Source organism: Bidens hawaiensis, unplaced genomic scaffold (genome assembly GCF_021521415.1).
Source record: "Bidens hawaiensis isolate Kalapana, Puna unplaced genomic scaffold, B.hawaiensis_p1.1 tig00004599_1, whole genome shotgun sequence".
NCBI classification, from domain to species: Eukaryota; Viridiplantae; Streptophyta; class Magnoliopsida; order Asterales; family Asteraceae; genus Bidens; species Bidens hawaiensis.
The window spans coordinates 242,450-265,172 of NW_027491280.1; the positions used below are offsets into that span (position 1 = coordinate 242,450).

Sequence of the window (22,723 nt, forward strand, 5' to 3'; positions counted from 1 at the left end):
AACAGCTTGCGTACTGCGCGTAAGGACGTCACGTCTCTGAGCATGGTTGGTCCTGCGGATCCAGTTGGTTTTTGCGCAGACGTCCCTGTTTAAGGTGAGTCTTGCGGGACCAAATGGGCTCTACTGGGACCTACCTCTTCAACTTCGAATAATAATAATCTCAATTTTTCCCTACCACAAAAAAACTATCCCAATTCCAAGTATTTTCCTATCCAAAAACACACACAACACAACTCCCCCAATCCATATATTACCCTCCCGTACCATTATCTCATCACCACCGGATAATAATATTATTATTGGCGCGAGTGAGTATTACAACAATAATGGCGGCCGAATCCGTTACCGCCGCTGCACTCTGCAACTTCTCCGGCACCAATGTCACTCCCTCAAACTCAAACCGCCGCCACATACTCTCACCATCCGCCTCTCTCCGCCGTCACTATCCACGTAGTCTTACGTCATCCTTCTTCGGAACCCAACGACTCGTCGTTCCAACCAAATTGACGTCTTCTCAGTTTCCTAAGAGGAATCTTTCGGTGTTTGCCATGGCTGCTGAAGGTCAGTTTAGTAATTTCAAACTAGTTTATTATTTACTGTTTGAATTCATGTTCAATTGAAGGTTTTGATTGTTAATTAAGTGAAAATGAATTCAATTGAATAAAAGTTAGAAGCTTGCAACAAAACCCTAAAAATTTTTTACATAGTAATGATAGTTTGGGATAAGGGTGTGCTCGGGTCAGTTTGGTTCGGTTTTGGGCTTCAACCGAAAACCAAAATTTCAGGTTTTGAAAACCTTTGGGTTTCGGTTTTTGTTTTGCCATATGAGTTTGAAAATTTTTGGCTGAAAGAAAAATGATAAAAAGATTATGAATTTGAGCAAATCATTATGTTATAAAATTAAGTGCTTATTATACATTTGAGCTAAAATATTTGAGTTACATGTTTATTTATTAAGTTCTTATATTTCACCTAAAATAGAAAATGAAAAATGAAAATCTATAAAGTTCGGGTTTCACAAAATCATTAAATCAAACTTGTCGGTTTTTGAGTTTTTAGAAACCGTTCAGTATTGGTTATTGGTTTGTATTCGGTTCAGTTTTAGTTATTTTCTGGGCTTCAAAATTTTGGGCTGATAGAAAGTATTGGCAAAAAGTAATGAATTTTGCCTAAATTTTTTAGTTAGTTAATAATAATTCAATTATTATATATTTAGGCTACAGGTTACACTGTATATTAAATTATTATAAATAGCATAAAGCTCAAAGTAAAAAATGAAATTCTATGACTTTGGTTCAGTTTTTTTAGTTACATTACACGCAAAACTGAAACTGAACCGAAAACTCGGAGCCTCGGATGCCAATTTTTTTTTTCAGTTCGGTTAGTTTGAATTGTTTCTTTTTTTTGTTTTATGCGCACCCGTAGTTTGTGAACTGCAATAAATGATTGTTGATGTTGAATCATGCAATCTGTATTAGATTGTGATGCTAGATTTGAAGAGATAATGTACTATGAGGAAATTAGTAAAAACTACTTTCAATGTTTATTCATATTATTTTTGATATTCTGCAGCAGATGCAAAACGCGAGGTTCCGTTGAAGGACTACCGCAACATCGGAATTATGGCACACATAGACGCGGGAAAAACCACCACAACCGAGCGTGTGCTTTACTACACAGGTAGAAACTACAAAATCGGTGAAGTACACGAGGGTACCGCCACAATGGACTGGATGGAACAGGAACAAGAAAGAGGAATCACTATCACATCAGCTGCAACCACCACGTTCTGGAACAAACACCGCATCAACATTATTGATACGCCTGGCCACGTGGACTTCACACTTGAGGTGGAACGGGCCCTTCGGGTTCTTGATGGTGCCATTTGTTTGTTTGACAGTGTTGCTGGTGTTGAACCGCAGTCGGAAACGGTGTGGAGACAAGCTGATAAGTATGGCGTGCCGAGAATATGTTTTGTTAATAAAATGGACCGGCTCGGTGCTAACTTCTTTAGAACACGGGATATGATTGTTACAAATTTGGGTGCTAAACCACTCGTGCTTCAACTCCCGATTGGTGCAGAAGATGTGTTCAAAGGGGTTATTGATCTTGTTAGGATGAAAGCGATAGTTTGGTCCGGTGAAGAATTAGGTGCTAAATTTTCATATGAAGACATTCCTTCTGATCTTCAAGAGCTAGCGGAAGAGTATCGTGCGTTAATGCTCGAGACGATTGTTGAATTAGACGACGAGGTTATGGAAGCGTATCTTGAAGGAGTCGAGCCAGATGAAGAAACAATTAAGAGGTTGGTTAGGAAGGGGACCATCGGGGGTAGTTTCGTCCCTGTTTTATGTGGGTCGGCTTTTAAAAACAAAGGTGTTCAACCGTTGCTTGATGCGGTTGTTGACTATTTACCGTCTCCACTTGACTTGCCACCCATGAAGGGTACTGACCCGGAGAATCCAGAAATTGAAATCGAACGGGTTGCAAATGATAACGAACCGTTTGCTGGGTTGGCGTTTAAGATCATGAACGACCCGTTTGTCGGGTCACTTACGTTTGTGAGAATATACGCTGGGAAGCTTGCTGCGGGATCGTATGTAGTGAATGCAAATAAAGGAAAGAAAGAAAGAATCGGGAGGCTGCTTGAAATGCACGCGAACAGTCGAGAAGACGTTAAAGTAGCGTTAGCAGGTGATATTGTGGCTCTTGCGGGGTTGAAAGATACCATTACTGGTGAAACTTTATGTGATCCCGAGAAGCCGATTGTGCTTGAAAGAATGGATTTCCCTGATCCCGTTATTAAAGTTGCTATCGAGCCAAAAACCAAAGCCGATGTTGATAAAATGGCAAACGGGTTGATCAAACTTGCACAAGAAGACCCGTCTTTCCACTTCTCACGTGATGAAGAGATTAACCAAACGGTTATCGAAGGAATGGGTGAATTGCATCTTGAGATTATTGTTGATCGGCTCAAGCGGGAATTCAAGGTTCGTTTACTTATTTTTGTTTGCATTATGACAATTTGCAACAATAATATTAAATTGCTTTGTTTCGTGTGAATTGTCAGGTGGAAGCGAATGTAGGTGCGCCGCAAGTTAACTACCGTGAGAGCATATCCAGGGTGTCAGAGGTTAAGTATGTGCATAAGAAACAATCTGGTGGTCAAGGACAGTTTGCAGACATAACCGTGCGGTTCGAGCCATTAGAAGCCGGTAGCGGATACGAGTTCAAAAGTGAGATCAAGGGTGGTGCAGTCCCAAGAGAGTACATCCCTGGTGTAATGAAAGGGTTAGAAGAGTCCATGTCTAATGGAGTACTCGCGGGCTTCCCTGTGGTTGACCTTCGTGCAGTGTTGACTGATGGGTCATACCATGATGTTGACTCGAGCGTACTCGCCTTCCAGCTGGCAGCTAGAGGCGCTTTCCGTGAAGGAGTTAGGAAAGCGGCACCCAAGATTTTGGAACCGATTATGAGAGTTGAAGTTGTGACACCCGAAGAACATTTGGGAGATGTTATTGGTGATTTAAATTCTAGAAGAGGTCAGATTAATAGCTTTGGTGACAAACCTGCTGGTCTCAAGGTATATGTTAAACTCATTCTTTGTTAGCTGTTACATAAAATGTTACATTATCAATAATTTATTAATAGTATATTTTGTTTTATTAATGGTTTGTGTGTTGGGGTGTAGGTGGTGGATTCACTTGTGCCGCTAGCAGAAATGTTTCAGTATGTGAGTACATTAAGAGGAATGACAAAAGGTCGAGCGTCTTACACTATGCAACTAGCGAAATTCGATGTGGTACCACAACACATTCAGAACCAGCTTTCTGCCGCCAAAGAAGAAGCAGTTACAGCTTAATTTTGCTTCCTGTAATTCTATTTTATGTTTGTAATTTTTTTCACTTATGTTTTATAGGACCATATGAAATCAGCCAATTTTTTTTTCGTCGAAAGATATACGAAGCAACATGGTTATTTATCCATTCATAAATTTGTGTTTATTTTGCTCAACTGTGAATTCTTAGGTAGTAGCTAACATGTTCTGGCAGATATATTGGGTAACATTGTTTGGTACTAAAGGCGAGTGCTACATAAATGGTATAAAAGCTCGGGATTGGTTGTTTGTAGCACCTTAGACGAATCAACATGTTTATTTATCCGTCAATAATACATGTGTTCAACATCTTAGGGAAACCCAAACCAGTAATCATTTTTTTGCATACCTTGTATATGTTACCAAATATGCAGTGTATGCATTGCTGCATACAATGCATATGCCTTTCTAGTATATTGTGTGCAACAATGCATATATTCTTGTGTTAAATGAGTATATTTTTATGGTGTATGCATTACTGCATAAACTATTATAATGTGTTAATGATGATGCATGTGTTTTCTCTGCGTTCTCTATTAATCGATCTTTATCAATTTCACTGTTCTCGTTCATTTGTTTTCCTTTGATTTGTTTTAAAAAAAATATTCTTGCTTCGGGTCCAATTTAGATTCACTTGTTTTCGTTCAAATTTTGTTTCATTTGAACTTATACATTGTGTTTACTTTATGACTCAGTTGCTCTCATTCATCTTTTATCCAACTGTTCTAGCTCGATTTTGATTTACTCTATGTTACATTCAACTTTTGTGTTTGTCTTCTTGATGGTCTAATACTCATGTCCCCGCATCTCCACTTGCATCAACCTACTTGAACGCGATAGATTGCATTGTCGTTGATGTCCCGTCACTCTGAACAAACGATCCAATATACTTGAAATTGTCTACCTGTGGAGCATATAGGCCTTCATTAGCGATTTAAGTGTCCTCTTTCCTATCGTTAGCACTTCTGAAAGTATCAGTAAAGGTACTCACGCCAGCTCCCCCGAATAGTCCGATTTTTCCTCCACGGCGATAAGGGGCTAAAAGATCTATACTTTAATTCCGGTTTCAAAAATAGATAGTTTTGTATCTAACTGTATAAAGGCAGGCACAGATCTATGAATAGGGAATGTTGTGCTATTATCTACAGGACCTAAATTATCAATAGGCTCCCCAAGCACATTGAAAATTCGTCCGAGAGTCGCTCCACCGACCGGAACACTTAGCGGAGCTCCCGTATCAATTACGTCCATTCCTCTCGTTAGACCGTCTGTAGCACTCATAGCTACGGCTCTAACTCGATTATTTCCTAATAATTGTTGTGCCTCACAAGTCACATTAATTGGTTGACCAACAGTATCTCGACCCTTAACTACCAGAGCGTTATAAATATTAGGCATTTTGCCTGGCGGAAAAGCTACATCTAGTACCGGACCAATTATTTGAATCATAAATTGACTTATCTTTAAATCCTTTAGGTCCCATCCATTTATCAAAATTCATTAATACAAAAGGATAACTGAATAAGTAGTTTGTAAAAAATGGTTCTCATTTTAACACCGCGCACTATGTACGAATATAGTGTGTTTTTTTTACGAATTTCAAAGATAAAGTCTTATATCTTAATTTTATATTCAATTTGAAATTCGATTATCGAAATCAAATTCGATTCAAAAGCCAAATTCAAAACAGGAAACTAAAATTCGATTAAAGTATTCAAATACCAAAGAAAAACTTATATAATTATTAATGTTTCATGTCTTAAAATAAATCAATTTTAGACATCAAGTTCATAATTCCTTTATTCCCGGTTAATGAGATATGCCATATTTGTCGCAAGGAGTGTTTGGACTCATATAGGGAGCACACGGTACATTGTAAAGAGTTCCCGGGTTTAAGTACCGACACGATCTGGTTAGGGGGTGCTATTTGACATATTTATGCGGACCGAAAATTCTATTAAGAAAGAAGCACCTATGAATTTCTTGACTGACCCCGTGGATGAAAGATCATCTCTTCGACCAACTGACATTTTGGTCTTTGCATGAATATGAGGAAAACATGTGTGCATAGATCTAACATGGGTTTCCCTCTAGTGGGATTAGGGAGTAATGGTTTCACGATCGATCAGACCGCTTTAAAAGCTGGTTCATGCAAGGTGACTAAACATGAGAATGCGCATCTTGACAACCAACATGTGTTTATACCATAGTAATGTTATAATTCTAAGATCAGTCAATATAAATTTTAAAAGATTAAGTTTTGCAATTCAAAAGATGCTTGCGATGCAGCTTGTTACCTGTTTACCTTCTACTTTTAATAAATATCAAAAGACATAGGATCTTCATACACCACTTTCGCCTCGTATAGGGCTATACATGCCATATATGACCTGAATTGTGTCAGAATCTATCAGCCTCTATACAAGCAATTGAAGACCTACATGACTCATACAGGGTTATACGAGCCATATATGCTAGAGGTGGGCAAATAAACTGATTAACCGAACTGGAATCGAACCGGTTTGAAATCGATTATGTTGAAACGTGTTCCAAACTTGCTAACTAAACTGAAACCAGACAAAAATTAAACCAAAACCGATCAAAATCTAATAAAAAACTGGTTTCAACCCAAACTAAAACATATCATATACTGGTTTTGATTTTGTTGACCAAACCGTATAGGCCAGGATGGAATATAAAACCAAGACTTTACAATTAAACAAATTTTAGATGGATTAAATCGAAAAATATGAATTTATTATTTAACCAATCATCATTCACTTAGCTAACAATAGTATAACCAGAACTCTCCAGAAGTCACCAACGTACTTATATAAAACAATATAAAACCCTAATCCCCAAAACCACCAATGGCCGACGAAGCCAAAGCCAAAGGCAACGCCGCCTTCTCCGCCGGCAACTACACCGCCGCCATCCAACACTTCACCGACGCAATCAGCCTCAACCCTACCAACCACGTCCTCTACTCCAACCGCTCAGCCGCATACGCCTCCTTAAACCAATATTCTGAAGCTCTCACAGACGCACTCAAAACAGTCGATCTGAAGCCGGACTGGTCCAAAGGCTACTCGCGGCTCGGCGCGGCTCACCACGGCTTGAAGCAATACGACGACGCCGTATTGGCGTATAAGAAGGGTTTGGAAATTGATCCGAGTAATGAGAGTTTGAAATCTGGACTTAAGGATGCCGAGTCGGCACGTGCGGCGAGTGCGAGGTCACGTGCGGGTGGTTCGAATAATAATAATAATTTGTTTGGTGATGCGTTTGGGGTGGATATGTGGGCCAAGCTTACGGCGGATCCGGCTACCAGAGTTTATATGCAGCAGCCGGATTTTGTTAACATGATGAAGGATTTGCAGCGGAACCCGAACAATTTGAATCTGTATTTGCAGGTATTTTGGTTGTCTAAAAAGTTTATATTTTTAGGTTTAAAGTTATGTTTATATACCAATTGTAATCAGTGTTGTAGGACTCGATAAGTCTTAGCCACAGGTGGTACGGCAGGGACTAGCGATTAATTTGATTGGAGTTTGTTTGCAATTTTTCAAATTTGAATTTTTTAAATAATTTTTCAAATATACATATATATATATATATATATATATATATATATATATATATATATATATATATAAAATATATAAATTTTATAAAATTTTCAATTTTGACAAGATGGTGATTATTCGGCAACTAGTAGGGACTTTTACAACCATGCCAATTATAATTTCCCTTTTAAAAAGTATTAAAATTTGAATATGTAATTGTAAATTAATTGCGTTTTTGGATGTAAATTGTACTTATATGCCAATTATAATAAACTCTTTTAAAAAGTACTATAATTTGAAAATGTAGTTGTAGGTTATAATTGTAGTTTTGAATTATACTTATATAGTAGTAATAAGAACTCTTTATAAAAAATAAAATTTGAATTTGTATTTGCAGGATCAAAGAGTTATGCAGGCGTTGAGTGTGTTGTTGAATGTCAAGATGCAAGCTCATGCTCCTGGAGATGACGTGGAGATGCCGGATTCTCCGTCTAAAGAGAGGAAACGTCCTGCTGATGAAACTGAGCCGGTGAAGGAGAAGAAGCGAGAGCCGGAACCAGAACCGGAAGCGTCACTGGAACAGGAGGTGGAATCAGCTATGGTGACTGAGGAGGAGCGGGAGATTAAGGAGAAGAAAGTACAGGCTCAGAAGGAGAAAGAGGCTGGGAATGCTGCTTACAAGAAGAAGGATTTTGAAACCGCTATTGCGCATTATACAAAGGCTATTGAACTGGATGATGCTGATATTTCATTCCTCACAAATCGAGCTGCTGTGTATCTAGAGATGGGAAAGGTATGCACATCTTTTATAATTTTTTTATTCTGAATTTTGTGAATGTGAAAGCTAAAAGTTTGAAATTTTGATTATACATCATGCATGTGTAGTATTATGATGCCTTCATGTAGGGGTGTGCATGAAACCAAAAACAACTATCCGAAACCAAAAAAACCAAAAAACCAAACCGAAACAAAAACCGACTGTTTGGTTTTATGTTTTTTTGTAAAAATCGAACTTATGGCTTGGTTTTGGTTTTGCATGCAATAAAAATTGAACCATATTTACAGATTTTCATTATTATTTATTTTAAGTATTATGATGCCTTCATGTAGGGGTGTGCATGAAACCAAAAACAACTATCCGAAACCAAAAAAACCAAAAAACCAAACCGAAACAAAAACCGACTGTTTGGTTTTATGTTTTTTTGTAAAAATCGAACTTATGGCTTGGTTTTGGTTTTGCATGCAATAAAAATTGAACCATATTTACAGATTTTCATTATTATTTATTTTAAGTAGTTATAGGAATTTAATAAAATATGTAATATAAATATTTTAGCCTAGATGTATAATAATCAATTATTTGTTGTAACTTAGACAAGTTCAATGTTTTTGGGCCATATTTTTCGGCCCAAAGATTTCAATTTGAAATGGCAAAACCAAAAAACCAAGCCAAATGTTTTTAAAAAACTCAGAAACTGAAGTATTGATTTTTGGTTTGATTTTGGCCCAAAACCGACCAAAACCGAACCGTGCACACCCCTAGTCTTCTGATTATCATTTTTGGCTTTGAAATTTAATGTCACACTATAGAAGTAGTAAATCAAGTTTCTATAATTCTCAGTATGATGAATGCATCAAAGATTGTGAAAAAGCCGTGGAGAGAGGAAGAGAGCTTCGTTCGGATTACAAGATGGTTGCAAGAGCTTTAACAAGAAAAGGAACTGCATTGGTCAAACTGGCAAAAACCTCTAAAGACTATGAACCTGCAATTGAAACTTTCCAAAAAGCTCTGACAGAGCATCGTAATCCCGACACATTGAAGAGGCTTAATGATGCAGAGCGAGCAAAGAAGGATCTTGAACAACAAGAATATTATAGCCCTGAACTTGGTGAAAAAGAACGTGAAAAAGGTTTGGTTTTTCTTTTCCAGAGCTTCATTCGGTTTATCTTTCATTTTTAACCCGCTGATTTGTTGATTAAATTACAAACATCTCTCAGGAAATGAATACTTTAAGGAGCAGAAATACCCCGAGGCTATTAAGCACTACACAGAAGCTTTGCGAAGGAATCCCAAAGATGCAAAGGTAAGTGACAAAATCGAAAAGCTTGTGGGATCAACTCATCTTTTTTGTTAAATATAAGCACATTTACATGGTGGGTGGTCTCTTGTTAACAGGCATACAGTAATAGAGCTGCTTGCTACACTAAACTTGGGGCAATGCCAGAAGGTTTGAAGGATGCAGAGAAGTGCATAGAAATTGATCCGAAGTTCTCTAAAGGATACACACGAAAAGGTGCAATCCAGTTTTTCATGAAAGAATTTGACAAAGCTTTAGAGACGTATCAGGAGGGTTTGAAACATGATCCTCAAAACCCCGAGTTGCTTGAAGGCGTAAGAAGGTATAATCACACATCTTTATTACTTTATCTAGTTTTTGTAGTGACAGTTAAGCTAATAAAAGGGTAATGTGATTTCCTGTTATTTGCAGCTGTGTTCAACAAATTAACCGAGCCACCCGTGGGGATTTGACACCCGATGAGCTAAAAGAGAGACAGGTTTGTGGATTGATTATTTATAACGCTCAAATTCTCATTATTAGCGGTGTAAAACAAATACTGAAATTCATGTAATTGTTATATATTTGCAGGCGAAGGCCATGCAAGATCCCGAGATTCAGAATATTCTAACGGATCCTGTTATGGCACAAGTATGTTTCGTTTCTTTGACCGTCTTCATTTGTAAAATGTTGTTTTTTCTTTTAAGCTGTAAAATTTTGGATCTTGTTTGGTTACAGGTTTTGAAAGATCTACAAGAGAACCCGAAGGCTGCGCAGGATCACATGAAGAATCCTTCTGTGATGAACAAGATACAGAAACTGATTAGTGCTGGCATTGTGCAGATGAGATAAAATGTTTCTTGATCATTCATTTGTTTGGTGGTAGATTAAAACTGATAAAAGTTTTTGTTTTGTTTTGTATTGTTGAGGGATGGTGATGATTTTTGTTTTCAACTTTTGGGTCATCCAAATGTTCGTGTTATCGTTTTTTTGCTATATTTGATAAGGCTTATGGCAAGTTTAGCCACTTAGGTGTTAAGACATTACATGATTTACTAATTAGTTGCGATTACCTTAATTCCCATCTAATGCATAAGATGATGAATTTAGAAAGAAAGACGTTCGTTTGGTTTCATTGTTTCAACTGTAAAGCCTACCTGGATTACTATGTGTGGGCGTGACAGTCACCGATTGAATTAAAGTCGTCATTTGATGATTTGCATTTAGGCGGGCCACCTGGTTTTGCATTAGGCGTGCGGCGTGCACAATTGGATTCAGTCAAAATGGACATTTTGATCTGTTTCCCATGAATTTAATGTCGAATTAACATCCAAAGAATATTGGAATTCATACATTAAACCGATTCAAGATGGGACTTGGCTTCTATATCATTAGATGCTATAATAAGTTATTTAATTGTGTTCTCCCCTCTATCCTCTCTCCTCTATACATGCTACCTATTCACTGTTTTATGACACATGGTATAATGCTCTCAAGATAGCTTCTGTTGACGGCTTTCGTCGCAAAAGTTTCGTCGGTAGAACCTAGATGCTAAAAGGAGAATTGTCATTGCAACATAGGTCATTGCTATAGGTAAGCATTTGCATCGGTATGTTGTCGCTAAAAGGGGTCGACTTGATTTTTCTATTAAAGATAAAAATTTAATAAACTACTTTTAGGCCGTGATGACATGCTGTCGCTAAAGGTTCAACCAGGTAGACCCTATTTTAAGATGGGTTATTTTATACCTTTACTTGGGTGTTAAAAGGTTCATTGCAACTTCACTAAAAGAAGTTTCTGTAGTAATGAAGCACAAAAACAAAATATGGACATTGATATCTTCGTACCAAATGAAGTTATTAACAAAGTTTTTGTAATCTTATTATTGTTGCGACCATTGTTCCTTGACCCGTACGGCCGTACAATACTTTTGCTGTAATATTCTTAGACAGCTAGAGTACTTTTGTTCGTGTTCGGGAAAACCTAAGCAAACCTCTACACTATATATGTATCGACACATATGTTTAACCTCATCGAATCATCAATCTTCTTGTTCAATATGCCAAACGGGATCACAGTTTTCCAACTCAAATTATTACTACTAATTGTGTTTGTGGTACAATACTCCAAAGCTACCCGGTCAAGCTTGTTCCACCCATTCAGTTCTACTAATGACCAACAAGGAAATGGTACTACGTGGGCGGTTCTTGTTGCTGGTTCAAACGGGTACGGCAATCATCGTCATCAGGTGAGTACTTTCTTCGGGAAAATGATCAAAATATCCATTTGACCAGTCAAATAAATAAAATGTCCATTTGACCAGTCTTTTCTTATGTGTTATTAACTTATTATATTATTTCAGGCAGATGTTTGTCACGCGTACCAAATACTAAAACGTGGAGGGTTGAAGGATGAAAACATAATTGTCTTTATGTATGATGATATTGCCAATGATCAAAACAATCCAAGGCCGGGTGTCATAATCAACAAACCCAACGGCTCAGATGTCTACGCGGGCGTGCCAAAGGTACGCTATCTTATTTTAAAAAATTCTGTCACATATATATTATTGGTTCAGCTGTGAAAGAAGAAAAAACAGCTCGTAAAAGTTTTCCTTAAACCGTGTCAGGATTATACTGGTGAAAGTGTGACCGCGGACAATTTCTACGCTGTGCTTCTTGGCAATGAAACGGGGGTTCAGGGTGGAAGCGGAAAAGTTGTAGCAAGCAAACCGGATGATAAGATATTCGTCTATTTCACTGATCATGGCGGCCCTGGACTTCTTTGTAATTAATCACATTTTCATCATTTGTTTTTCTCTAACTAATATGAAAATGTATCTTCTTTATTTACAAAACTTGTTGTGTTACTTGCCAAAGGTATGCCGACCGGTCCTTTCATTTACGCAAATGATTTTATCAAAGTTTTGGAGACAAAGCATGCAATGGGAACCTATGATGAGATGGTAAAATACATTTTACTCTCGATATAATAGCGATCATTGATCTAGACGAAGAAACTAATAATTTGAATGTTAAATGTAGGTTTTATATGTTGAAGCATGTGAAAGTGGAAGTATTTTTGAAGGGCTGTCGGCTGCAGATTTGAACATATATGTGACAACAGCATCAAATGCAAATGAAAGCAGTTGGGCCGCATATTGTGACGGTATGTAATCGATTAAGTGCTCGCTGCATGTTTGAATTATCCTCAATATATTGTCCTGATACAAACACTCTCCTCCAGATCCGGAGTTCGACACTTGCTTAGGTGATTTATATAGTATTTCATGGATGGAAGACAGGTACACATTTTTAATTTTTAAAAACCAACCATAAACACTAGCTACAAGTATGAAGTGTTATATAAGTTGCTGATTGTTCTGTTATTTTTTACTTTTGGCTCTTAGCGACTCGAAAGATCTAACGGTTGAAACTTTGAAACAACAATACTTAGCGGTTGGTGTTCGGTTTTTCATTTTTTTCTTTTTTTTGCATTTTCTTGATTTAACTTTTATGAATCATGAGCAAGCATTAATTTGAAACAAAGTTATGCAAAATAATATGTAGGTGAAGATAAGGACTTACAATAACCATTCTTCTTATGGATCTCATGTGATGCAATACGGTACGTTAGGAATAAGCAATGAGACTGTTTCGGTTTACCAAGGTTCTGCTCCAGGGAAATACTCCGCAAGCCCATCTTCCGACCCATGGATGTTATTAACCAAAGAGATGCGGATCTTTATTCAATGTGGCAAACGGTACGTATGCTTAAAAAAATATGATTGACGCCTTTCTAGCAGCGGATTGATTTCATTACATATTGTATGCAGCACAAGAAATTAGCAGAAGGATCACAACAAAAGGAAGAACTATACAAGAAAATTAAGGAAATAACGGCACATAGGGTACATTTGGATAGTAGTGTCGGTATGATCAAAAGTTATTTATTAGGTAACGAACAAGGATTACTGAGACACGACGGATCGGCCCTTGTTGAGGATTGGGGATGTCTCAAATCTATGGTGAAAATACAATTCTTTATTTTATTTTTATCAAAATTTAATTTGTTGACATTGTGCGTTAACTTATTCATCGCTTTGACTGATTAAGGTTCGGACATATGAAAAATATTGTGGATCATTGACTCAATATGGCGTGAAACATACACGAACATTTGCTGATTTATGTAACAATGGATTTACCGATGTAGACATGGATAAAGCCACAAAGCACATATGTAGCTCGTACAAAATGGGGCGATGGAATCCTGCTCTTGTCGGTTACAGTGCTTGATTTTTACCTTTGAAACCACTCGTTGATCATCAAAGGAACGAAGAACTGTTTTTTTAGTTGTTAAAAATTGTCAATGATTAATAATGGTTGCCCAAGTTGGAACCAAAGATCAAATTGAACCTTTTCTTGTTGGATTACTGATCTATTGTATTCTTGTAATTGTTGTAGTAATAATAAATGCATGAAGAAGATATTCTAACCAACCTTCATTTTTATTAATCAATAACACTGTCTTTTACAATATCTCTATTTGATTAATGGATACGATATTATTACATGTAATGTCTAATATAAGGTAGAAAATGTAAGAAAACTCTTTATTTCAATCGGAGCTTTTGACACAGATCGTCAATACACAGAAGAAATCGAGGCGGAGTTTATAAAATTAATCAAAGCTTCGTTTAACCAAACTTTTTAGCTAGAAGCATTTTTGATACATTAACTTCAAACTATAAGTATACATCATCTTTAATATCAAAATGACAGTATCTTTTTAGTTATTATGAGAACTGGACTAGACCATACTAGGTACCACCAATTCATTTAAAAGAGAATGGAATAAACACGAATGATTAATTTTAAGCGAGGAGAAAACCAGTTAACATGTGCTAAATTGTTGAACGGTTGATTCGGTTGTTGGTTAGTGTGTTGTTAGTTTTTAAAGGGAGTCACTTCTATAAAGAAGTGAAAATGTAAATATGAAGCTACAAGGAAATTGAAAATTGTTCAAACCCTCAAATGATTCGAACTTGTGAAGTTGAGAAGAGCTTTAAGTTTTACCAATCTATCCAACACGTGCTAATGGTATACTTTTATTTATATGTCAATTTTCTTCTATAACGGCTAACTCACGCACTCTCTAATTAAATGCTTCTAATTCTGAACAATCTATCATAAGACTAGAACATTCAACCACTTGAATACGAACACATTTTAACACACCTTAATAATATTAGGCTATGAGTTTTTGGTAATTATGTCATTCACGTTAATCATGTCACTAGATCATTCTATTTTCTAAGAAACCAACTGGAAAAATACTTTTTACAATAACACCATTTTAAAAAGACAAAAAAAAACCACTATATTTATGGGTGTGTGAGTTTGTCTTTAAAAAAACGTTTCTATTGTTATAGACGCCTACGCCAAATCTAAAGATGGATATTTTACCTTTTCTCGGGTTAAATATGTCGTTGTAACTCGATTAATTAAAGTGAAGTTTTTCGACTAATGAAGCCAAAAACAAAGTTTGGACATTGATATCTTCGTACCAAATGAACATATAGTGTTTGTAATATTATCATTGACCATTGTTTCTGGTACACTCTTTTTGTCTGTAATATTTTTAGCCAGCTAGAGTTTCTTGTTTGAGAAAACCTAAGCAAAGCTTTACAGTATATATATATATATATATATATGTCAACATGAATCCATTTATATCAGCAATCTTCTTGTTCAATATGACGAACCCGAACATAGTTTTCCAACTCAAGTTGTTACTACTAATTGTGCTTGTTGCGCATCACTCCAATGCTACGCGGCCAAGCTTGTTCCATCGATTCCTCTCTAATGAACCACAAGACGATAGCACTACGTGGGCAGTTCTTTTTGCGGGTTCAAATGGGTACGGAAATTATCGTCATCAGGTGAGTATTTCTAAGTAAAGGTACACACGTACATGTTCCGATCGATTGCATGCGTATTTATGCATGCTAATTATCACTGCTTTCACGAACCATCACATTGGTTCATTGACACTTGTACAACTTATGATCAAAGCGACAATAATTAAGTCGATCGGTTATTCGTGATGATAAATGCCATTAATACATATAGATCACGCTACAAAAAAAAATATTACAACATATTTAAAACAATATTTATTCAGTCAGTTCAACCCACATATTACAAAAAGGAAAGTGAGCACAATGTCGATGATATCAGATAGGTTTGTGATGTTACTGTAGGTAAACTAAAAAAAGTAAATTCGCCAACACCCAATGACCCAAACATTAAAAATTAACATATTAATAAAGACCACGAAAAAATACTAAAAAGAAAAGAAAATAATTTAATGATGTGGCTTAATAGGATCTTGACATCATGTGGTATACAAGGTTTTGTGACACTAATTATGCCCTTTAATCCTTAGTATAATTCCATTAATATAAGTCTAGATTATTTTTTCTATTTTATTTTCTCAAACCATCATTTAATAAATATAACATTCCTCATGGATTGATCAATCACTAGATGACTTAAACATAACATACTTCTTACATCAATCCAGGCAAATGTTTGTCACGCATACCAGATACTAAAACGTGGTGGGTTGAAGGATGAAAATATAATTGTGTTTATGTACGATGATATTGCCAATGATCCAAGCAATCCACGGCCAGGAGTCATAATCAACAGTCCCAACGGCTCAGATGTCTACGCCGGTGTGCCAAAGGTTTAAACACAGTTTAATACAATGCATAAATTGCTTGTGAAAACTTAAAAAAAGTGCATTAATGTTTTCTTTAAATCATGTTAGGATTATACTGGTGAAAGTGTGACCGCGGAAAATTTCTATGCTGTGCTTCTTGGCAATGAAACGGGGGTGCAGGGTGGAAGTGGGAAAGTTGTAGCAAGCAAACCCGAGGATAGGATATTTGTGTATTACACAGATCATGGTGGCCCTGGAATTCTTGGTAAACATGTTTTCATCATTTTTGGTTCTCTAACTAATATGAAAATTAATGTTTATTCTTTATTGACAAAATTGCTGTGTTAATTATTACCAAAGGTACGCCAAGCGGACCTTACATTTACGCAAATGATTTTATCAGTGTTTTGGAGACCAAACATGCAATGGGAACATATGATGAGATGGTAAGATATGCATATTGCTAGTGATTAATTTAACACTAATTATTGATCTGGATAAAGAAAGTAATAATTTGAATGTTGAATGTAGGTTTTATATGTTGAAGCATGTGATAGTGGAAGTATTTTTCAAGGTCTGATGCCTACTGAAATAAACATGTATGTGATAACATCAACTAAACCAGATGAACTCGGCTGGGCCACATATTGTCCTGGTATGAACCCTCCTCCACCTCCGGGGTTCGATACTTGCTTAGGTGACTTATTCAGTGTTTCATGGATGGAAGACAGGTATTATTTTTTGGTTTCTTTTTACATATATAGAGTGATTGCAGGGCTGGCCCTGGGGAGGGCGGGGTAGGTGACGGTCCGAGGCCTGATCTCCAAGATCATTTTCAGAAATTATATATAAAATCTGTATATTTTAAAGAGAACCAATCGCAGCCCAAGTTTAAGCCCATTTAAAAAAATACGCACATTTAAGCGCATTTTATAAGTCCCAATTTAAGTCCATTTAAAACTTTAAACGCTAATAAAAAAGTTTGAACTTAAGGACCCATATTTCTACTCGCCCTTGGCCAAAAAATTATAACGATTTTCAGGGACGGCCCTTGTGTCTTACATAATTTATTAAATTTAGCAAATGTTAGCATTAGAATGAGTAGTATTTTCTTGTGGTTATTATTAATTATGCTATTGATTTGGCCTCTTGTTCATGTCTTTTGGTTCTTAGTGACTCTCATGATTTAAGGCAAGAAACTTTGGAACAACAATACTTAAAGGTTGATATTAGAGCTTTTATTTTAGCTTTATATACTTAATGTTAATGAATTAGCAAGTGTTTAATTGAAACAAAAGTGCATACAATATTATATAGGTGAAGACAAGGACTTACAATAACGGTTCTGATGAGGGATCTCATGTGATGCAATATGGTACAGTACTAGGAATAACCAATGAGACTGTTTCGGTTTATCAAGGTTCTACTCCTGGTAACTTATCCGCAAACCCATTTCAATCTTCGGACCCAATGGGTGTAATTAACGAAAGAGATGCGGATCTTTATTCAATGTGGCTAAGGGTATGTATACTCAAAATACATGTGATACTTATTCGATCTGATCAACCCCTTTATAGCATCGGATTGATGAATGTCATTTCATATTCTTTGTAGCACAAGAAATTAACAGAAGGGTCACAACAAAAGGAAGAACTATCCAAGCAAATCAAGGAAATAACGGCACATAGGGCGCATTTGGATAGTAGTGTCGATATGATCAAAAGTTATTTAAGTAACGGACATCAATCAGTGAGAAACGAAGGATCAGCCCTTGTGGACGATTGGGGATGTCTCAAATCTATGGTGCAAATACAAAATCTCTCTTTTATATTATCGTAATTTAATTTCTTGACGTTGGTTGTTAACTTATTGAACGTTTTGACTGATTAAGGTTCGAACGTATGAGAAATATTGTGGATCATTGACTCAGTATGGCATGAAACATACTCGAACATTCGCTAACTTATGTAACAATGGAGTTACTAACAATGCCATGAACGAAGCTTCAAAGCACGCATGCAGCGCGTACAAAATGGGGCGATGGAATCCTGCTATTGTCGGTTACAGTGCTTGATCACAACATATTTACATGATGAAACCGGTGGTAGACCCGAGGAGTTGTTTTTATTGTCATTCTGTAATAATGGTTACACAAGTTGGAACCAAAGCTCAATCTGTATGCATGGTTAATCTTGTTTGATTACCATTCTATCTTGTAACTGTTGTGGTAAAAATAATGGAGGAAGAAGATTTGTTAACCAGCTTTCATTTTTATAAGGTATATGATACGTCACCAATCCCCACTTTCATCACAAACCCACGTTCATTTAGCTTGCATACATATTGGAAAATTCATAACACTGAATATATATATATATATATATTACATACGGCAATACGAATGGGTTGGGTTGGATTGGGTGGTGAGTTAGAATGTGTTTGGGTCAAGATGGATACCGGTCATGATGGGTGTTTAAAATAGAGGGTTAGAATGTGTATGGGTCAATAATTGGAATGATTAGCGGTTTTAGCGGCGATATGTATCCGACGTGGCTCGTCTCAATACCAAAAGAAAACAACTAATAATATACAATTGTTTAACAACAATTTTTATTTTCATCTAAAATCCTTCAAACTTTGCATCTGCAAGGGTCAGCGACAACATGTTGTCGCCATAGGTGAAGTTTTTTCTTTAATATTATTTATTATCAGGGTATGGTACGGGTTTGGCATTTTCGTAAGTTTGAGACATGTATGAGATTTGTAACATGTCTTATTACACGTAACATAACCCCACCTACCTGATTATATACCTAAAGAACACGACATTATACCTTAAAAATAATTATTTATTTTTGGTGGAATTGTTTTTCCCTTTAATTGTATTTAAGGCCCATTTCCGAGAATTGAAAACATATTTTGGGCTGAAGGTGAAAAATATTTTGGGCATTAAGTAAAATGAGTATTTTGTTGGGTTTAATTAAAATTTTTAAATGGGGTTACTTAGTTATGATTTGAGTTGTGTAAAAACTTTAGTATAAAAATAGGCTTAAACATGACTCAAATGAGACTAGAACACACAACATTTTGGTTGGAAGTTATACACCTTTGCAACTAGATCAAACTGGTTATATAATTGACTTTAAACATTAAAAATACATATCGTTTACATAGAAAAACATATACATTTAAAAAAAAATAGGGCCTAGCGGGGCAAACAAGGGGCATCCGACCCCCGATCCTGTTATATTTTTTAGTAGAATTGAAAGTATCATATGAAAATTGGAGTCTTATTCATTAATACTTGTTTATAACAATTATGTTTTGTAATTAATTAATAGTTACTTACCCAATGTAATTGACTAGTTATAATTTATCAAAACCCGACAAGTACCCGATGAGTTTTCGGTCAAAAATACGCTTTAGGTAATTGCTTGGCGGGTTTAGGAATTAGTATGGACTTTACTAACTAAATATGGGTTTTGGGAATGCATAAACCCTTCCCAAACCAACTCATTGCTACTCCTACCCTTGCTCTCTACCAAGCCGTCAAACTCCAAAATCAGCCGTCACAATTGTGTGTGCCCTCTAGAAAAACTAAGATAGCGTTTGATATGAAGGAATGGAATGAGTCATTGTGAGGGGATGAAAAATTAAGTGTTTGGTTTATCAATGAAATGAAATCATCACATATCTTCGAAAAGCCATCCCCTCCCCTTTTTTTTCCATTTCATTCAATCTTTCACCATACTCCCTCAACAACACCAACTAACATCCACCACCACCACCGCCGCCATCACCATCGCTACTAGAATCATCAAAACCACCTGGACCACCACCATCAAGACTACAATCGTCACAACCACCAAATCAACACTGCTACCACCGTCGCCACCGCTACATCATCGCCACCGCTACACCATCGCCGTAGCTGGCACCACCACCACCACCGCCGCTATTACAAATTTATTTTGGTAATTATTTTTTTAGATAAATCTATTTTTGTTATTTTTATTTCATTTATGTTTGTTTTTTTTCTACCAAACAACATAAAGTGATAGTTTATTTTATTTAATATGTTAACCAAACAAACAAGAGAAAGAAATTGTAATAATTCATTTTTTCCTTTTTCCATTCTATTATTTCTTTCATTTCATTACAGCCGACTTAATATACCATAAATATTGTATCAAGTCCACTTTAGTCAAAAGAAAAGTAAAGAATATCTAAATTGATGACTAAATGTTGATCTCAAAAAGTATTTGATCATATAACTTAAATAAGGTTACACTTGCCACTAATATCAATGATTGCATATCAAGTCCACTTTAGTCAAAAAAGTATTTTATCTTAACCCGCGTGATAATAAAACTACATCAAACAATCATAGTTTACAATACTATCAATGAATTTATAACATAGTTAATATAAGATAAAGTGTACCTAAAAATGCACCAATCAAATGAGACGAAAAAAGACTATGTTTTCTAACAAGACGTTTGAAGAAAAAGATACATGATCACGCCAGCTATAAAAAAGGTAAGAAACACACATCATGTTTGCATCAGAGAGATCTTTTGTTTATAATTTTTTTGGCATAGCATGATTCCGATGTGCATTTAGGAATTTGAATCTAATTTATTTTTTTATGAAAAAAAATCTAGGCAATTTAAATCCTAAACTAAAAACACATAGTGTATTTTTCAAACAATAACTACTAACATTATGATTGCATATATGTTTTGAAGGCACCATCTTTTATATATTCAAGTCAAAACCAAACTAAGAAGCAATTGATTGTGTTGACGTAGTGTATGAAGCTTGAATCTGCATAATTACTAATTACAGACGTAGTGATCTTAAACAAAATCAAAATTGACATGTTTACAAATTCGCAGCAAAGTTGGGACGTATTGGTATCAATTTCCATGGTACAATACATGAAATTTCGACTCATTAGCAGTATTGGCATAGTTATTAAAAGCGTCAGGCGCGTAGGCCTCTCTGAGCACCTAGACGCTAGGCGCAAAAAAGCGTGGGCCTCAAAAAAAATTAAGCGCAACTAATTTAAAAATTGGAATTGTAATGAAAAATGTAAATTTTTTAAATACCAAAATATTTCAAAACCATAATCCTCAAAACAAACAAATTGTTCATACTTGAAAATGAAATTTCATAAAACAATAAATATTAAAACAAAAGCCAAAAGATCTTGCTTTGTGATTTGCATATGCAATGTCGTTTGTTAAGGACTTTAATGAATGACATTTGTTAATAATAATGAATATCACAAAACAAGATCTTTTGGCTTTTGTTTTAATGTTTATTATTTTAAAATTTCATTTTCAAGTATGAACAATTTGGTTGTTTCGAGGATTATGTTTTTGAAATATTTTGGTATTTAAAAAAATGACATTTTCCATTACAATTTTCTTTTCCAATTTTTAATTTAAGTGCGCTTAATTTTTTTGAGGTCCATGCTTTTTTTGCGCCAAACGCCTATGCCCTTAGAGAGGCCTATGCGCCTTAAGTGCACCTGACGCTTTTAATAACTATGCCAACAATGCTAATAAGTCGAAATTTCATGTGTTGTACCATGGAAATTGATACCAATACGTCTCAACTTTGATGCGAATTTGTAAACATGTCAATTTTTATTTTGTTTAAGATCACTATGTCTATAATTAAAAATTATGCAGATTCAAACTTCATACACTATGTCAGCACAATCAATTCCTTCTTAGTTTGGTTTTTGGCTTGAATATATAAAGGAAGGTGCTTTTATGTTTTGAAAAATATATGCAATCAAAATGTTAGCAGTTATTGTTTGAAATGCGACATTTAGTTAAGGATTTAAATTGGCTAGATTCATAAAGAAATAAATAATAAAAAATAATATTAGATTCAAATTGCTAAATGAACACTGGATCCATGCTATCTCAAAAAATTTAGAAACAAAGAATCACTTTGATGCAAACATAATTTGTGTTTCTTATCTTTTTATAGTTGGTGTGACCATGTATGTTTTCCTTCAACTGTCTTGTTAGAAAATATAGTCTATTTTCGTCTCATTTGATTGGTGCATTTTATGTACACTTTATCTTATATTAACTATGTTATAAATTCATTGATAGTATTGTAAATATGATTGTTTGATGTAGTTTTATTATCACGTGGGTAAGATAAAAATAAGTTAAAATGATAAATTAAAGTTTAAGCTCCCATCCACTTCTATATATCAGGGGCAAGCATAACCTTATTTAAGTCATATGTTTAAAGATGTAACAAAACTCTCGGGAATTTAATTTGATCAAAATACTTTTTGAGATCAACATTTAGTCATCAATTTGTGTATTCTTTACTCTTTTTTTTTACTAAAGTGGACTTGATCCGCAATAATGGATTAAGCACGTGCACTCAAAGTGACCAAAGTCACAAAAAAACAAAATTTAGGATATATTTAGTCGCTGTAATGAAATGAGGAAAGAAGGAAA

General features: G+C 35.5%; 3 protein-coding genes and 1 pseudogene across 4 annotated transcripts; all 4 read left to right on the forward strand.

The window, feature by feature from the left end:
- Positions 1-326: 326 nt before the first annotated feature.
- LOC143627134 (elongation factor G-2, chloroplastic) lies at positions 327-3,937 on the forward strand. Its single transcript, XM_077097025.1, has 4 exons — positions 327-561; positions 1,576-2,990; positions 3,071-3,583; positions 3,692-3,937. Exons 1-4 carry the CDS (start codon positions 327-329, stop codon positions 3,860-3,862), a joined length of 2,334 nt encoding a protein of 777 aa, XP_076953140.1. The 3' UTR covers positions 3,863-3,937.
- Positions 3,938-6,740: 2,803 nt separating this feature from the next.
- On the forward strand, positions 6,741-10,449 carry LOC143627135 (hsp70-Hsp90 organizing protein 3-like). Its single transcript, XM_077097026.1, has 8 exons — positions 6,741-7,290; positions 7,841-8,236; positions 9,065-9,353; positions 9,442-9,527; positions 9,620-9,843; positions 9,933-9,999; positions 10,092-10,151; positions 10,239-10,449. Exons 1-8 carry the CDS (start codon positions 6,748-6,750, stop codon positions 10,350-10,352), a joined length of 1,779 nt encoding a protein of 592 aa, XP_076953141.1. The 5' UTR covers positions 6,741-6,747; the 3' UTR covers positions 10,353-10,449.
- A 1,066-nt stretch (positions 10,450-11,515) lies between these two features.
- On the forward strand, positions 11,516-13,959 carry LOC143627137 (vacuolar-processing enzyme beta-isozyme-like; annotated as a pseudogene). Its single transcript, XR_013152542.1, has 9 exons — positions 11,516-11,748; positions 11,863-12,027; positions 12,130-12,286; positions 12,380-12,465; positions 12,545-12,804; positions 12,910-12,958; positions 13,070-13,263; positions 13,336-13,527; positions 13,616-13,959. The product of XR_013152542.1 is annotated as a vacuolar-processing enzyme beta-isozyme-like (transcript).
- Positions 13,960-15,233: 1,274 nt separating this feature from the next.
- Positions 15,234-18,318, forward strand: LOC143627138 (vacuolar-processing enzyme-like). The gene is made up of 9 exons (XM_077097030.1): positions 15,234-15,444; positions 16,089-16,253; positions 16,338-16,494; positions 16,590-16,675; positions 16,761-16,960; positions 17,403-17,451; positions 17,547-17,750; positions 17,844-18,032; positions 18,121-18,318. The coding sequence occupies exons 1-9, from the start codon at positions 15,259-15,261 to the stop codon at positions 18,301-18,303; spliced, it is 1,419 nt and encodes a 472-aa protein (XP_076953145.1). The 5' UTR covers positions 15,234-15,258; the 3' UTR covers positions 18,304-18,318.
- Positions 18,319-22,723: the final 4,405 nt, after the last annotated feature.

Coding starts and splice junctions, on each gene's coding strand:
- LOC143627134 (XM_077097025.1), top strand. CDS start 327: ATGGCGGCCGAATCCGTTACCGCCGCTGCACTCTGCAACTTCTCCGGC. Junction 2,991..3,070: donor GGCTCAAGCGGGAATTCAAG/GTTCGTTTACTT, acceptor GTGAATTGTCAG/GTGGAAGCGAATGTAGGTGC. Junction 3,584..3,691: donor ACAAACCTGCTGGTCTCAAG/GTATATGTTAAA, acceptor GTTGGGGTGTAG/GTGGTGGATTCACTTGTGCC.
- LOC143627135 (XM_077097026.1), top strand. CDS start 6,748: ATGGCCGACGAAGCCAAAGCCAAAGGCAACGCCGCCTTCTCCGCCGGC. Junction 9,844..9,932: donor TTGCTTGAAGGCGTAAGAAG/GTATAATCACAC, acceptor TGTTATTTGCAG/CTGTGTTCAACAAATTAACC. Junction 10,152..10,238: donor CGGATCCTGTTATGGCACAA/GTATGTTTCGTT, acceptor GTTTGGTTACAG/GTTTTGAAAGATCTACAAGA.
- LOC143627138 (XM_077097030.1), top strand. CDS start 15,259: ATGACGAACCCGAACATAGTTTTCCAACTCAAGTTGTTACTACTAATT. Junction 16,961..17,402: donor GTTTCATGGATGGAAGACAG/GTATTATTTTTT, acceptor TTTGGTTCTTAG/TGACTCTCATGATTTAAGGC. Junction 17,751..17,843: donor TTTATTCAATGTGGCTAAGG/GTATGTATACTC, acceptor TATTCTTTGTAG/CACAAGAAATTAACAGAAGG.